General features: G+C 35.7%; 1 protein-coding gene across 1 annotated transcript; it reads left to right on the top strand.

Annotated features, from left to right (window-relative positions):
- Positions 1 to 4,866: 4,866 nt before the first annotated feature.
- On the top strand, positions 4,867 to 16,014 carry RBP2 (retinol binding protein 2, cellular). Its single transcript, XM_010568262.1, has 4 exons — positions 4,867 to 4,991; positions 10,745 to 10,923; positions 13,999 to 14,100; positions 15,777 to 16,014. Exons 1-4 carry the CDS (start codon positions 4,919 to 4,921, stop codon positions 15,828 to 15,830), a joined length of 408 nt encoding a protein of 135 aa, XP_010566564.1. The 5' UTR covers positions 4,867 to 4,918; the 3' UTR covers positions 15,831 to 16,014.
- The last annotated feature ends 248 nt before the right edge of the window (positions 16,015 to 16,262 follow it).

The raw sequence follows: 16,262 nt of genomic DNA, 5'->3' as shown, positions 1-16,262 counted from the left end.
TCACTTCTTAGGAAATTCTCTGCCCAGTAGCTGATGACTGTCTTCACCCAGCTGAATCCCCAAGGCCTGCAAGCCATCTTACACCCTGACAAGAAGCAGATGGCCTCCCTCCAACTTACTTTTAGTTGTCATAATGTGACTACTTGTGTTTGCGCTGAACAGAGCCCCAAGCCTGGTGAGATAGCACCTCTGACAGTTTTTGCAGTAGCAGCCATCACTGAATACATTTCAAGTGATTAATTTTCTTAAAAATAAAAATAAACCTAGTGAGTGCATATGTCCTAACAAGTTAAAAATAATAATAGGTGTCTGTGACCATGCTGCTTCTGTCTGAATCCTTCAGGGGAATTCAGTTGCTAAGATCACCGTATGCAGCTTGCCATATTTCTATGTGTTAAACAACAACCAAATAACTATAGGCAAAAGTCCCAGCTGTCAAGTATGAGGAGTGTAGGGGCTGATCGGGGGAGTACAAGGCATTTTTCTCCTGTGTTATATATGAGTATTAGATAATTTAAAAGGAAAATGAAATGAGGCAGGGACAGAGTGGGAAGCATGCTGCCGTCTCTTCAAAATACCATGCTGAAAGATTTAAAGAAAAAATTCTGTTTGACCAGTAGCTCTGTTCTTCATATAGTGCTCCTGACAGTGCTTTACAGCATAATCTCCCAAGGAGAGTGCACCACCAGCTCTTTCAGATAGCAAGAATGCTGAACTTTGTTCAGCTTCCCATATAGGATTTCTCTTCTGGGCAGGTCTCAGATACAGTGAGAGGAATTGAAGGCAAGTGTTAGAAGTAGCATCCATGACTGCTGACTCACTCCACAGAAAGAGCATTTGGGCCTCATTTTTCTATCTTGTCAGTCTAGGCTCTTTTTATGAGATGTTTTGTTTCAAACTGCCACTAATCAATATTAATTTGTAGGACAGAGACAAGAAAAGCCATCTTTGTTTCTTCACACACAAGTAAAGACGAAAAAGTTACTTGGGCTTTTAACAAAAGTCTTTTGATTTTTCATGACTTTGCTTTATTTCCAAGATCTTACTACTCAGCCATAAAACTTATCCCTGGGTTGAAACCTGACACACAAGCTATGAGCTGAGAGCTTTGGGTTTTAACACACATATTGGAAAACCTGAGGAAGACACCTCCCTTCCCCCATTCCCAGGGTTCAATACATGCTATACATGGCACCCCTAGTGATTTTACTGGTCGTCTTGCAAGGAAAGGATGCTGAGAACAAAATAATCGTGACCATTAGGAGAGGGCACCTTATCTTCATTTCCCCAAACTTACACTCATGGCATAGGAAGGAAATATTGTTTTGCCATTTTGAGAGTTTGTCTTTATGTATGTAGTATATAAACAATAAACACAGAGCAAATAGAATAATTTCTAAGATTTGAAGTGGATAGTAAGTCAAAATTTTAAAGCCAAAATGTGACGAGAGGCAGGTCAGTATACTAGCAAGGCACAGACCCAAGAGAACGCTAAGGATACAGTGGGTCAGTGATCTGCAGACTTACAATTACCCACATAGGGCTTTAAAAAAAAAGTGTTAACAGCATCTGTACTGTCTCTTGGCTCCATATGATTTAGGCAGGCATTTGAATGTGGTAGAGGCTTTACAGCCTATAAAGATACTGATTTGAAAACTGAAAATTCTCTTTGTGGACCTTAACACAGTATTCTTTAAAAGCTCATGAAGCATCACAGAACTCTGTCAATTCAATATTTCACATTTTATTAATTCCCTACTTAACCAGTTCTTTGATTGGTTAAATTTAGTGTCTGTAAACCTCCTAGTTGCATATTTACCTGAAAAGGCTCAAAAGAGCTATTTCAGGTTGATGGATAAACATGTGCTAAGATAATTCCTAATATGGAGTTTAAATAATGCACACACTGAAAAAAAAAAGTTATTTAAACAAATAATAAGGGATGAGCATAAACAAAGCATCATTGTGAAAACCTGTACAATTGTATGTGTATGCTGTTAATTAATTATGGTCTTATATGTAAAGGATGTTCTCATCTCATAATTAATTTTCTCTCAATGTGCCTAGCTCTGCATATCTACAGCAATAGAACCATCTATTTATTAGTTCTTAATGGACATTAATCATTGATCATCACATGATACAGTTTCAGTCACTTCCGCATCTTACCAAAATGACTGTTATATAGAAAGCAAACTACTTCAGAACTAAAATCAGTGAGCATATAAAATCTCTCACCATGAGCTTCTAGCATATGCTCTGATTTTAGAAGGTGATTGTAGACATTCAGTCTAATTCATTCCTCATAAATCCACCACTAGGCATTTGGAGATATAAGGTAAAACACTGACTACTTGCTCGTAATTTGGACATCAACCCTTTAGTATACTGAAGGAGAGAATAAATTCCAGTTGGAAAAACAGTGTGATAATGTACTTAAAGATTATTCTGCATGTGCGCAAGGGAACTGATGTTGCTTACACAGCTGATTTTGAGTGGTTGTGAGTGGTTGATTTGGGAATTATAACCTTTTCTTTTTCTTGTTTTTATAGAATCTTTTAGTATATACATAAAATGTATAAATAATAATAATAATAATAATAATAATAATAATAATAATGTTGTCGTGGTTTACCCCCAGCCAGCAACTAAGCACCACGCAGCCGCTCACTCACTCCCCACCACCACCCAGTGGGATGGGGGAGAAAATTGGGAAAAAGAAGCAAAACCCGCAGGTTGAGTTAAGAACGGTTTAATAGAACAGAAAAGAAGAAACTAATAATGATAATGATAACACTAATAAAATGACAACAGCAATAATAAAAGGATTGGAATGCATAAATGATGCACAGTGTAATTGCTCACCACCCGCCAATCGACACCCAGTTAGTCCCCAAGCGGCGATTCCCCGCCCCCCTTCCCCAGTTTCTATATTAGATGTGACGTCCCATGGTATGGAATACCCCTTTGGCCAGTTTGGGTCAGGTGCCCTGGCACGTCCTGTGCCAAATTCTTGTGCCCCTCCAGCTTTCTCACTGGCTGGCATGAGAAGCTGAAAAATCCTTGACTCTAGTCTAAACACTACTGAGCAACAACTGAAAACATCAGCGTTATCAACATTCTTCGCATACCGAACTCAAAACATAGCACTGTACCAGCTACTAGGAAGACAGTTAACTCTATCCCAGCTGAAACTAGGACAAATGTATTTATTAATGTTGATGCAAAGTGGAGGCTAAGAAAGAAAGTACACAAAGATATGTAAAATCAAACATATTGCCTAAATATTACATAATATCACTACAGAACAATGTTTTAAGCACAAAGATTTTCAAATTTCACTTTCAACATAACATGACTCATAGTGTTTCATCTAGGAATTCTTACAGTGAAAGCAAAAACAAGTAGAAGTGTTCAGGCCAATAAATTATGCTTGAAATGAGGCATATGTTTTAGAAAGGCACCCTCTGCCTATTTAAGGATTTCAAACAGTGATTACCAATTTCCATGGGAAGACTGGTCTATAGACAAACTATACTCTACAGTTAAGAATGCAGATATCTTCCTATATGCATTCATACAGGAATTCACCTAACTTCAACTTTCAGTCACTGCAGTTCCTTGAGCCTTTCTCCAATGCCTGATTGAAAACCCTCTTCATATCTCCTGTAAGTATAGATCAAGATACTTCTTTTCCTTCTTAAATTAGTTCCTTAATTATCACACAAAGGCATTTTAAGAACTTAGCTCCCAGAAACTCTCAACTTTTTTTAGTTTTTTCTTTTTTAATCCCTGTATAATTTTTCAGCATTTGTGGAATTTTACATTAGATTTTAACAAAGTGAAAGCATACAGAAAACATTGGAAGATCAGTAACACTTCAATTTACTTATTTCTGAGTTGGAGTTCTAGACCTTAATACTTTTCTAGTAAAATTTTTAGTAATATTTCCTTTTAAAAAAAGAGAGAGAGAAAGAAAAGGAAGGCATTTTGGAATCCTGATCACTTCAATTATTCTATCTGTAGACCCATCTGTAATTTATCTTGACTAATTAAAGCCAAAGAATTTAAAACCTTAACTTATATTAATTTGCTTTTAGTGTTTACTTTAAATTCTGATAATACACATCCAAATTCTACATTCAGGCACAGTCTGAACTTATTTGCACAACTGAAATCTGTGCTTTTCCCCACAACAATGGATGAAAAATATCTTTCTAACACAAACTGCTATGTTTCAGGGTAATTAAAAAATCATTTTTAGGGTAGGATTGATACTAATTATGATTGATTTCCATTTACTTTACATTTGCTAAACTTGCTGTTAAATTAAAACAAAAATATGGAAGTGCAGTTGGTATAAGTGCAGCTATTGGTATATAGATATTTTGAAAATCAAAGGAAAACAAAAACATTTTCAACAGAAATATTCCTTTTTCTGCCCTGCTTTGGATTTGTTGCACATTCAAGACTTCCATCAATTTTAAATGGGAGTTCTGGATGTGTCAGCTCTGTAAGACTTGTTCTTCATAGGGAAATGTGACACATAGAAAGGAAATGAAAAAGAAAATTCACCTTGGAAACTTTAACTGGGTTGTACAATTTGCCACTGTGTTCAATATATTTCAAAGGTATCCCATAATAGCTAGTAGTTCTTTACAAAGGTCACTGTAAAATCATATCCTGTGTTACCACATATTTCAGAAAGTGTTCCTTGTCTGCCAGCTGTTAACTGAACTTTGTTAATGAAGGCAAAGTTTTCTAGGGTTATCACGCTGACCCTTAAACTGTATTATCTAGAAAACCATAAACCTTATAAAAAAAGATATGACAAGGTGTATAAAACATTCTCTTAGCAGATCCTGCCTGCTTCCAGCCTCACCTTTTGATCTGAAGTTGGTTTTAAGCTCTTGCCACCATGCCTGCTGATTACAATGGGACGTGGGAAATGGAAACTAATGAAAACTTTGAAGGCTACATGGTTGCTTTAGGTAAATGAAAAAAAATACTAACTGTATAGAGATAAAATGTTTCAATTATAAGTAAAATCCTTCTAAAAATTAATAAGACTACTTCTGTAATGTGCGTTGTGGCATAAGGGTTTCTGCCAATCACATTAAAAATCAAGTAATTGTAATGTACTTATAATTACAATGATCTAAGTATATAAGCAAAAGAAGACTTGTAGCCAAAGATATTAGTCTTTATTTAGATAAGTGAAAAAACAGATACAGATAAGGGGAAAAAAAAAAACCAACAGGCTTTCAGATACAGAAGCTCTTTTTTATTCCTGGTATATACGTACTGTAACAGTCAAGCCACAACTTCGTTAGCTCTGTTAAAGAGGAATGGGTTCTTCTATATCAGTAAAGCAACAACAGTATTTAGTACTTAATTAGAACTTTGAACTAGTAGACATTATATGTACCAGTTGCATGGTAAAAGCGATAAAAGCCTTTAAAAACATTTAAAGATAAATGGGCAGATATTTCTGACAATTTTTGTGGGAATCATCCTTACACAGCAAGGCAATTTAGGTCACAGAATTTCTTGAACATATGTTTACATGGTTAACTAAGCTTAATTTCACTTTGCTACGACCATCGTTGACGACAACAGAATACATGTACATGCAAAAGAGATGTTCCGCTCTTTAGGCGACTTTCACTTACTGCTTTGTTAGCTTCTTTATCATAAGAAGCCTGATAGCTACAGTTTTTGTATCCATTTTATAGGATATTAAGCATACTCTTTGTAGATGCTAGAATACCAAAACACTGTTAACTGAATGTCAGCATATCCTTGTCAGTTCATATTAAGATCAAGTTTATGTTGTTTGTAGATTTATTTTTCTCCACACTGACAGACTCAATTTTTGTAATGACTGGAGATAATTTTATGAGAGAAATGTCTTCTTTTGCTGCACCTATTATTTTCAATATAAATTGCCTTTCAAGCATTTTTGTTCTCATAAAGGCACAAACTTTTCTCCAGGTCAAGTAGTGTGCAGGAAATCCTTCCTCTACTTCGGTTAGCAAAGATGTAGATCTTTAATTGGCTGAAAAGAAGAAATAATAGAAGACATCAACATTCCTCGAGAATTTCTTCAGTACACTCTGGATTGGCATTGAAAGAACAGTTACCACCTTTCCACCACTGCACTAACATAGCTGCATTCCAAAAACAACAAAAAATATGGGAGTTAAATTTATACATGCATGAGAAGTGTATTCTTTAGAATCGGGAATCGTCTCCCAGCTCTACTACATCACAGATGAAGGGCATAAAGGACCATTGTTTCCTTACGACATATGATGTCTATAAAACTTACACAAGAAAAGTAGTCATTAGAGTTGGCTAATATGACCTAGATTGGAGGAGTCTGTCTGGCGCTGAATCATAAATTAGCATGTGGCAAAAATCAAACCTGTATTTTATTTTTATGCTTAAAATGGATAGCCCTCAGGAGCCTGACTGGGTCTCTATGCACTTCTCATTCCCAGATGTCTCATTGTTTTCTATCTAGTGGTCATTGATTTCTATCTCCTGTTCAGCATTTGCTCTTCTTATTTCTCTGCCTTTCTACAGTAGCTGACACCACTGTAACAGTGATGATGATAAAGAGTGATGCTGATTCTTTTTCAGGTCAAAGTACCTTGCACTTTTCATTAGAAGTCAAGATCAGACTTGTGGCTTCTTGTGCTTTGTTCAAAAGGTGTTGTGTCAAGTTAATGGAGATCTAAAGAACTTGTTTGCTCAGATTCCAAAATATTGACTTGCAAAGATGTAGATAATAAAAACAACTCAGTGGTTCAAAATCAATGAGTACACTGTATAGCCATCTTCCACAAGATAAGAAAATGTATTTGTTAAGAAGAAGAGTCTAACACATGGAAGGTAATCAGGTAATTAAATCTAAAAATTTCCAAGTAATTCTCAATATCTACACTAGTGACTGACTTAGGGATAACTACCACAAAATCCTTAACTGAGATGAAAAATTTGATGCTTAAACTATTTTCTACTAGTTTTACTCTCATCAAAGAATCTTAACCCTAACTTGTTTAGCTGTTTAGATTGAAATAGAAGAAATACACAAAATAACATAAACTCTCATCATTATTCAACAACAATTGAAAATAGCTATAATTTCCTCAAAGCTTCAACTCTCTTAAGAGAGAAAGGCAAGTTTCACTATTCATAGTTTTTAGCCTTTGCATTTATGGAGAAAAGCTCAATAGTGTTAGGAAAGTCTGTAAATACTATACACATACATCTGCGAGGTACAAAAAGAAATCCTTTTTAAAAAATAAGAATGGTTAAGCCAGTATCATGAATTTCAGGAGAAACATACACACTAACTGAAGTGATTTGAGTGCTGGGGTTTGACAGTTATGCATAAAGATTTCAGCATTAAATATGCCAACTGCAAGTGAGCCATGGGGCCTGTTGGTCTGGATGATACTTAAGTCAACTCCTAGCTGTCACAAATTGACTATTCCAGGCCATCTGCGTCTACCTCAGGCTTCTCTCACTGCCTACCTCAGCTTCTGATCTTACCTACAATTCTTGCCTCTAGCCCAATTCTCTCTGCTTTGGCTGTGCTTCAGTCCTGTCTCAGCAATTTGCTCCAAGGCCTGGCCTACTTTTGTGGGGTGTTACTCTGACCACCAGTCAATGATGGTCATCCTGCTCTAGTTCTGCCTTGCTTGTAGTGATATATTTCATCACATTTAATAACTCTCTTTTGATAATTATCTTGATAAAGATCTCTTTACTTCTTAGGTTAATTCCTTCCTTGTTTTTTAGGATGCAAATTAAACACTTGTGGTGCACTTATTTCCTTTCCAAAAGGATTTGTAATCATGGTGATATCTTGGTTGTAGTGACCATCTCATTATTGTTCCTTTCTTCCCTGCCAGGGTATCAGTGGATGAGATTCTTGTATTGTTTATTTCAGTTGATCTATAACATTTCACTTGTGCTTGTCTTAAATTCAGGAAAAATGTTAGGGAAAAGGATACCAGTTGTTAATAACATGCATTTCTTTGAATTTTAATTTATCCACTGTAGAATTTAAACTGTGATTTTAACTTAAATTCAATAAGAATTTAGTGTCTAACTGTCATAATACAAATATTAATTTTATCAGCTTTAAAATAAACTTTAATTATTATCATCCTTATATTCTGATCCTTTTATAATAAGTAATACATTTTCCAATTTTATAATTCTTTCTGTACCATAAATGCTAGCATGAACTGGTCTACAGCAGTTCCTCATTGCATATCAGTGGCATCCTTAGAACCATTTCAGTCAGTGGATAAATTATGACTTTGTTATTATTAAATCAAGTGGATTTTTGATCCTTTTCTGATCTTATGTATCCCCATGGAAATTGGGAGAAAAATGGATGGATTCAGTCTACAGTGGGGTTTGGACTACAGGCATCCAATACTGGGAAGCCTGCTTAAAAAAAGGTAGTAACAGTTCATGTAAAGAACAATAAAAGAACTTGACCCACTTAATAGCCTGAAACAAAGCAAGAGGAAGAATGTATTAGAATAAGGAATGCAATATAGATGTATTTTTCCTGGGAAATACTTCGATTCATTGCCTACGCTGGACAGACTGTACTAGATAGGTACTCACTTAACTTTCTGATAAAATTTTCAAACTACTTTCCCAATAGGAATACCAGCAACTGGTTGGGGTGAAGGAGCTATTTGCACCAGTTGTCTGGATCTGGCCCTTCATAAGCACATCATGGGGTTTTGTGTATACATCCTACATATACTATAAGTTATACTAATTAAAAACTGCCAATGTATTAGCAAAAAAAAACAACACCAAAAACAATGCAAAGGTACATATGGCTATAGGTGATTCTCAGAATGGAAAGAAATTACATGGAAAGGGTGAAAAGATATTCTTCTGCTCTGTTTCTCACAATTTTACATGTGGTCGATATTTGAAGTATTAAAGTGCTCAGGTTAAAAGCACACTGAGATTTTGGGTTTTTTAAATTCATCCATCCTTTTAATTAATGTATATGCATTTCTATACTTTAATTAAAGAATAGTTTTGCCCTTTAAGCCAGAAACTTTGATTTTATCATAAACATGTTACAAAGTATTTTAATCTACTGTAATAGAACAATATATCATTTTTATTGCTTGTATTGTTCAAAATGCAGTTATGAAAAACATGCTTTAATAAAACCTCCCCTGATTTTTCTCCAGGAGCTACAAGACTAATATACTAGACAGAAATAGCATTTCTTTAGAAGTCTAGACACTTTTTTTCCTCAGAGAGAACTAAATTTTATGTTACTTGGCTATAAATCAGACCCAGAGATACCTTTAATCTACCACAGCAGATAAAATATACCTAAGAAGTCTTGAATATAAATACTGAACAAGAACATTATTCCCCATGTTAAAAAGTCACAATTTTTTTCAAGCCAATCCTCTTACTCAACTCGATTAGTACTTCACAAGTAGTATAATGAATCTACCAAAAGAAAAAGGGCTCCATTAGTATGTGGCATTGCTGAGCTGACAATGATTAACTCACATGCAAAACCACTAAAGGACGGTTAACAAATCAAAACCATTTTTCAATCTCTTGCAGAAACATGTGAGATTATTTCATTTGCATATAGCACCATAATAAGATTCACTGCCAGCTGGTCAGAAATATTTATTGCAGATGGTAATGCAGCTGGCATTAGGTGGATTGTCTGGGGCAAACTGTCATCATCGTAAAATATATTCTCCTTTTGGTAACTTTCAATGCATTTAGTTGCAAGCAGTTGTTTACATTATAATGTTAGTCTTCATCATGAACAAAAAGGATGTTAAGGAGATCAGTATTGCATAAAATGTTGACAGAATATAAAACAGGAACTGTCAAATGTTGTAGTTTGATACTTTCTTGACTTTTGACTTTGAATTTGTCTCCCATCTAAACTATGATTTATTTCTGTGTCTGCTGTCTAACAATAATGGATGTCAGGCTTTTATTTGTTTCTTTTTTATTCATTAGTATAATTTTCATTATTTTTAAATTAATTAATTAACCTCTTGTATACTCCCACAGACTACAGGTTCATCATAAAAGTAACATGCCAAAATCCCCTTGATTACATACTCATTCTAACATGCTTATTTTCTGAAAGGGAATATTATTCTGAGATGCTTCTTTTGGGGATGGCCAACATTTGTAACCGTGCAGGACACATACCAGTACCCTCGTATACCTAAGAGCTACATGATTTACACTACATGCTTAGAAAAGGGAAGGAGTCCCAAGCATAAGATGATAATAGCGCTCCTGATATCCCACTGCTTTGTGTGTGAGTGAGGCCAAAAAGGCAATGGTCAGTCTTAATAGCTCTTGTTGTTTCACATTCTCCAAAAAAAATGGAGATTCGGGTGATTTAACATGCCAGCATCTATTCACTACTGGTTGTATGTTGTAGCTCTGCTCACAACATTCCCACAGATATCCTGTTAATAAATAAATTTATAATCAGTGGAAGATCCTCAAATTGAAAGTCTACTTGCAAACACGAGATTATTTTTATTTGAAATTATCTTTTTCTCTGCAAAATGTTGCAGGTAAAAGCATCGTTTGTGGAACTATGATTTCTACTATGTGTAAATATAAGTGCTGTAGGTTTTTATTTTTGGTAACAAATATTGGAATTTTCATTGTGATACTCTCTTCTGGTTTTTGGCAGATATTGATTTTGCAACTCGTAAGATTGCAAAACACTTGAAACAAACAAAGGAGATTATTCAAGATGGAAATAATTTTAAAACAAAAACAATCAGTACTTTCAGAAACTATGAACTGGATTACACTGTGGGAGTGGAGTTTGAAGAACATACCAAGGGACTGGATAACCGAGTGGTAAAGGTAAAAATTTGCTACCTGATATCTGTTCACACCACAGTCAGCACCAGAAGTGAGCAGTTCCAAAAATCAGCTGAATACATGACAAAAAAAACCCTCATATTTTACAGACAGGAGAGGATTTTTAAAAAGCAGAAATAATTTGCATCTTGAGACAGTTTTCTTTCCTGCTACAAGCATTTATTATAAATGCAAATCAGGATGGTTATTCAGATATGTGAGGACAGTCATTAATTACATGTTTTTCTAGTAGGGGATTTTTCCAGCTTTTCTATGATACACTTTTATGTATTTAGAAAGTAGCAAAACTGTATTTTTACCAGTGTTCTCTTCCTTAATGAAACTGTAAATTCATCCCTTTGAATTTAGGACTTCCTCTATGTCAATGTAAATTTTCAGTTCTGAATGGCTAGGTTCACATAGTATTTTTCATCTGAGTCCGCTCAACTTCAGTTGGACAGTTTAACAGTTGGGCACTGTTAAAAATAAACCTGCACTCAGCTATTAACCTTAAAGGAGCTTCAAGAAGGGACAAGAAAAAGACATGAGCCAAAGCTATCACTGATTCAGGTGGCAGGCCTATCGGCAGTGGTAGACAGGCAAGGAGGCCCAGCAGTGCACGCTTTAATATCCTTAGGATCATAGGAGTAACTTGAGCTCAAAATACCCCTAGGAGACTGTGGGCATAGGTTCAGACACCTTTCAGTGATGTACATGGACAAGTAACATTTGAATCAAGGACCATATTGTGTGTTAGCCCATGCCCTACCTCCTGTGACAGACAGAGTCAACTAGTAAGTCTGTTCCTGTGAGGCATTCAAACAAGACTGTATCAGGGAAGTCAGTGAGTAAAAGAATATATATGAGCACTAATTAAATTCACTTACTGAATTCAGCTTCATGTTTCTGTATCAATACTGCTTCTGTTTTACTCTATTCTCACCCCTAAAAAACTTAAGCAATATTTTCAAAGGTAGAAAAGCCAGTAGATCTTCCATTGACTGTCCCCTTCAGAGTCTTGCTACTCTTGCATCACCTGTGTCATTGTCATCATTCACTGAATCTACCCATTAACTCTTCTGCCAATTACCACAGTTTTGTTCTTTCACTTAGCTCTCAGTTCTCTTGCTCTTCTCCAAATATATGCTGTCTTTTCCATCAGTATCTTCTCAATAAAGAAGGTTTCAGAACTTGTCGCCAAACTCTGAGAAGCTGAGATCAAAGCTCACTGTCAACAAGACCTGTTTTGTTTTGGCAGTTGCCACAGGAAATTGGCAGCATAAAGGACATGTTTACATTTAAACTCACATCAACCTTCACTGGAGTGGCACAAATTTAACAGAAGACATTGTTTATGCACTGTGGATCATTTTTCATTCTCAAGCTAACTTTGTGCAGTGTAATCCCTATGATTTCTTCCAAATTATTTCTTAATCACAGTCCTGCAAGCCATCAAATAATACGACCCTTTTTTTTCCCAGTATCTTGAATATCCCTATCTCTAAATTTTCTTCCTATCACTTCCTCCAGTGAGCACTGGGTGGGACATATTCCTGTGACAGAGTTTATGCTTTAAAACATTGCTCCCACATCTCTTTAGATCACTTGAAGGCATTACTAACGATCTAAGGACTCATTAGTTGCATCACTCCTTAAATCCATAGACTAATGCTCCTCTAGTGCTCTTCAGCACTATCAAAGCCATTGCCTTTCTGTGAAGAATCATTTCACCTGCAGACTGTCCTCTTCATTATCAATTATTTGGATGGAAGGAAGGAAGGAAACAGCTTGTCCAACTATAACCCTACGTGGTTTAATCACTTTTGCCTAATATTCTTTTCTAAACAAATTATATCATTTGTTTCTAACAAGAGGAGAAGGAAAAAGGAAGCATGTCATCCCATTATTCTCTGGACTGCTCTAAAAGAATTTTCTAGTCACTTTATTAACAAAACAATGCCTCAAACACATTGAAGTTAGATGAAGGTAATAAAACTGCTAGGCAACATTTAAATGTAAAGAGGGCATGGATAATTTAAAGAGCATGTAGCTTAAAAATTCTGTAAATAAGAAAGAAGTTAAATGAAATGGAATGAGTTTTGTCTCGTTATTAATAGAAAGCTCACTCATAAGAGAAATATATCATCCACTGCTAAACTAGAAAACGAATTAAGCTCCCAATACTCTTGGAGCTTTTTAATAACTGAACTTCCAGTGCCTGTAACTGGTCTCTGATGAGGATTTGCCTATGATAAATAGTTAAATGTCTCCCCACAGTACAATGGTTCAAATCCAGAACAATTCAAAGTTGCTTTGAATGTACTGTAGCGCATCTGAGTAGAGAATTTAGCCTGTAAAGAGAACTCTTTCTTACAGAAATGGTCCTGCTCCTGGAAAAGAATCAGCATACCCAATACCCTGTTTATTAGTGATAGACTCTGAATCACACCAACTCATTAAATGCTTGAGGATAGAAGGGACCTCTTGATATCACCTAGTCCAACCCCTCTGCTCAAGCAGGTTAACTAGAGCACGTTGTCCAGCTTATGATCATATTTCTTTAAAGGTCTTTTGTGAAAGTGCATGAAAATATATAAATAAATTTATTGCATGAGATGATATTAATATATACCTCCTCTTGTTATTTTATGCAGAGCTAGAAAAGGCGTTAGCACTGCATTAGTTGGTATAAGCCCCCCTTCACTCATGAAACCTTATAATCTTTTTATTAATGGCTGTAGACGGAAAGAAAGGAAAAATACAATTTGCATACATTGCACAAGACTCTTTTAATTCACTCGGCAATTCACTAGTTAGTATGAACACTATATTCATGTATGTGAAGAAATACATGGAAATGACAACAAAGCACTGTAAAAGTTTCACATCAAAACGCTCTTGTCATCTTGAACACTTTCAGGTTTTGGTTGAATGGTTGTTTGGGGGTTTTTTAGGAGGAAGATGGGAAATGGTAGGAAGCAACTGTAGTTGTGTCTTCTCATTGTTTGATTGAGCTTGTTTTCATATATTTATAAACTTCTCGTTAAAATATCTGAATTAATTATCTGATTCATGCAGACCCTAGTGACGTGGGATGGCGACAAACTGATATGTGTTCAGAAAGGTGAAAAGAAAAACAGGGGCTGGAAGCACTGGATTGAAGGAGACTTACTGCATCTGGTAAGGGCTGCTATACAGATACATAGCACGCTACTGAGACTGCAACAAGTACAGTTTTTCCATTTCAAAGGATTTGTTACTTGTTCTAGTTAGAACCATCTTTATTTAGACAGCTCTGATCTCCAAACTCTAAGGAAATCCCCCCTCTGCTACGACTCAGGAATGCTCAATTTCTTTCCACCTGCTCCCAATTAAGTCATAACCCTGCAGTGGTTTTTTTGCTCCAGTCCACTGCCCTCCAGCTATTAACCCTTCTTGTTACATTGCACCTCTAACATCATCTTGTTCTTATATAATCACTGGCAGGAAAAAAAAAATCCCAAACAAACAAACAAAAAAAAAACAAAAACCAACAAGCATGGGACAGATTGCAAGAAAAATATTGATTTTTGTTCTGAAAAAGGCACTATGAAATTTTAGCATACGATGCTGTAATACAAATCAGAAACCACTGGATACTCAAGGGGATCCTGCAAACGACCTACACTGCAATTATTTTGTGCTAGTACAATTAAAAAGTCAAAACATTCAAACATCTGTGTTAGTAAGCTGGAGCCCAAAGATAAATGAGGTGAGTCCAAGAGAGGCCAGAAGAGTCTGTGCAGGAAATAAGCAGTCAGTGAAGTCCAAAAATATTTCAAAATAATAGATACATAATGATAATGATTCCAGAGTTTCTTGGGAGAGCAATCAAGAAATGGGCATGATAATGTTGGATAGTGCAATAGGTGGGTGCAGAAAGATTATGGAGAAGAGCTCATTGTTCTATCTCATGATTTGCATCCAGATATCTACTCCTTCACAAGTTTACCCTACAGATAGTTGGTATAGTCAGCCACATTGCCTCAAGTCTGTATGCTTGAAAGGTCAAAGTAATGAATTAAAAAACACTCTCTGCCACCTAACTAAAATCCAACTGTCCAGTACACTTTTTCAACCCTATTTTAACACATATTCAAAAACTGACCTAACACAGGTTCTACGTGCTGGCACCAGGATTCTCAGGCTGACTGGTGGAACAGAGAGACCAAGTAGATTCTTAGAACAGTCTTCAGAAACTCTGTTGTGAGTTTGGCCAGTTGCTGGCCAAAAAGCCAGTTTCAGCTCACTTCAAAGTCTTATTTGGCACAGGAAAGCTGGCTTATCAGAAGACTAACCAAACCGACTGCATTGCAATGTGCAGGTGTGACAACCTTTAAGAGGTCAGCTGCAACACTGGGCAAAAACGGTGTATTGTTCTGGCCCTTGAAAAATGGCAGGGCACATCTCTGAAGCACATGTCCTCATCTTTTTAAAGCATCCTCCATTTTTTTTTTTTAATTTCCTTGTTTCATCACTTCTTATGAATTATGAGGTAACATGTGAATTATAAACTATAACAGTATATTGTTTCAATAACAGAGCATGAAAAAGCCCTGCATTAAAGAGCAATTTTTATGCATTTTTCATGTTTATTCTTCTTAGAGCTCAATTCAAGTGTCAAAATCTAATTACTGCAACATGTGATGTGTGCCTGCTGATTGATTACATAAAATACAATATTCTTTCTGTTCTCTTTTTCATAAGTGTATCTTTTTAATGCTGTGGCTCAGCTGCAGTAATTTCTGGTGGGATCTGCTGTGTATGCAAAATAAACTTTTACCACTATATACTTACTAATTGTTTTACTACTGTAGGAACTGACATGTGAAGACCAGGTGTGCCATCAGATATTTAAGAAGAAAAACTAAAATTGACCAGAAAGCTACCCAGATCATCATCACACTATTATGCTGTTATGTTTTGTCTAAAAAGAAGAACCGAGCCAGATTTGCAATAATTCTTTGACACTGCTATGTGAATGTATTTTGTTCCTGTTTATGGAAGGAAACACATTTTATAGAAATAACATCAAACAGTTACAAACATCATAAATTACTTTGACTTTCAGTCTGGAGTTAAATAAAAGTAATTGTCTTTCAAATAATGCTTTCCTACATCTTTGCAATCATTTCCAGAGGAATGTCCTTTAGCAACAAGGCTGAAAATTAACAGTCACAATTATCGCAACCACAGTATATCTCTCCACAGTGCTGTAATATCTTAATATATTTGGATGACTGAGTAAAATTGGACATTCATTGGACTGTTTCTGTTTAATTTAGTCCTGGATCACTAAGTCC

This window comes from Haliaeetus leucocephalus, unplaced genomic scaffold (assembly GCF_000737465.1).
Source record: "Haliaeetus leucocephalus isolate CR32 unplaced genomic scaffold, Haliaeetus_leucocephalus-4.0 Scaffold240, whole genome shotgun sequence".
Classification (NCBI taxonomy): domain Eukaryota; kingdom Metazoa; phylum Chordata; class Aves; order Accipitriformes; family Accipitridae; genus Haliaeetus; species Haliaeetus leucocephalus.
Note: the sequence above shows the minus strand (reverse complement) of the source record. Positions and strands in the feature narration are given on the sequence as shown.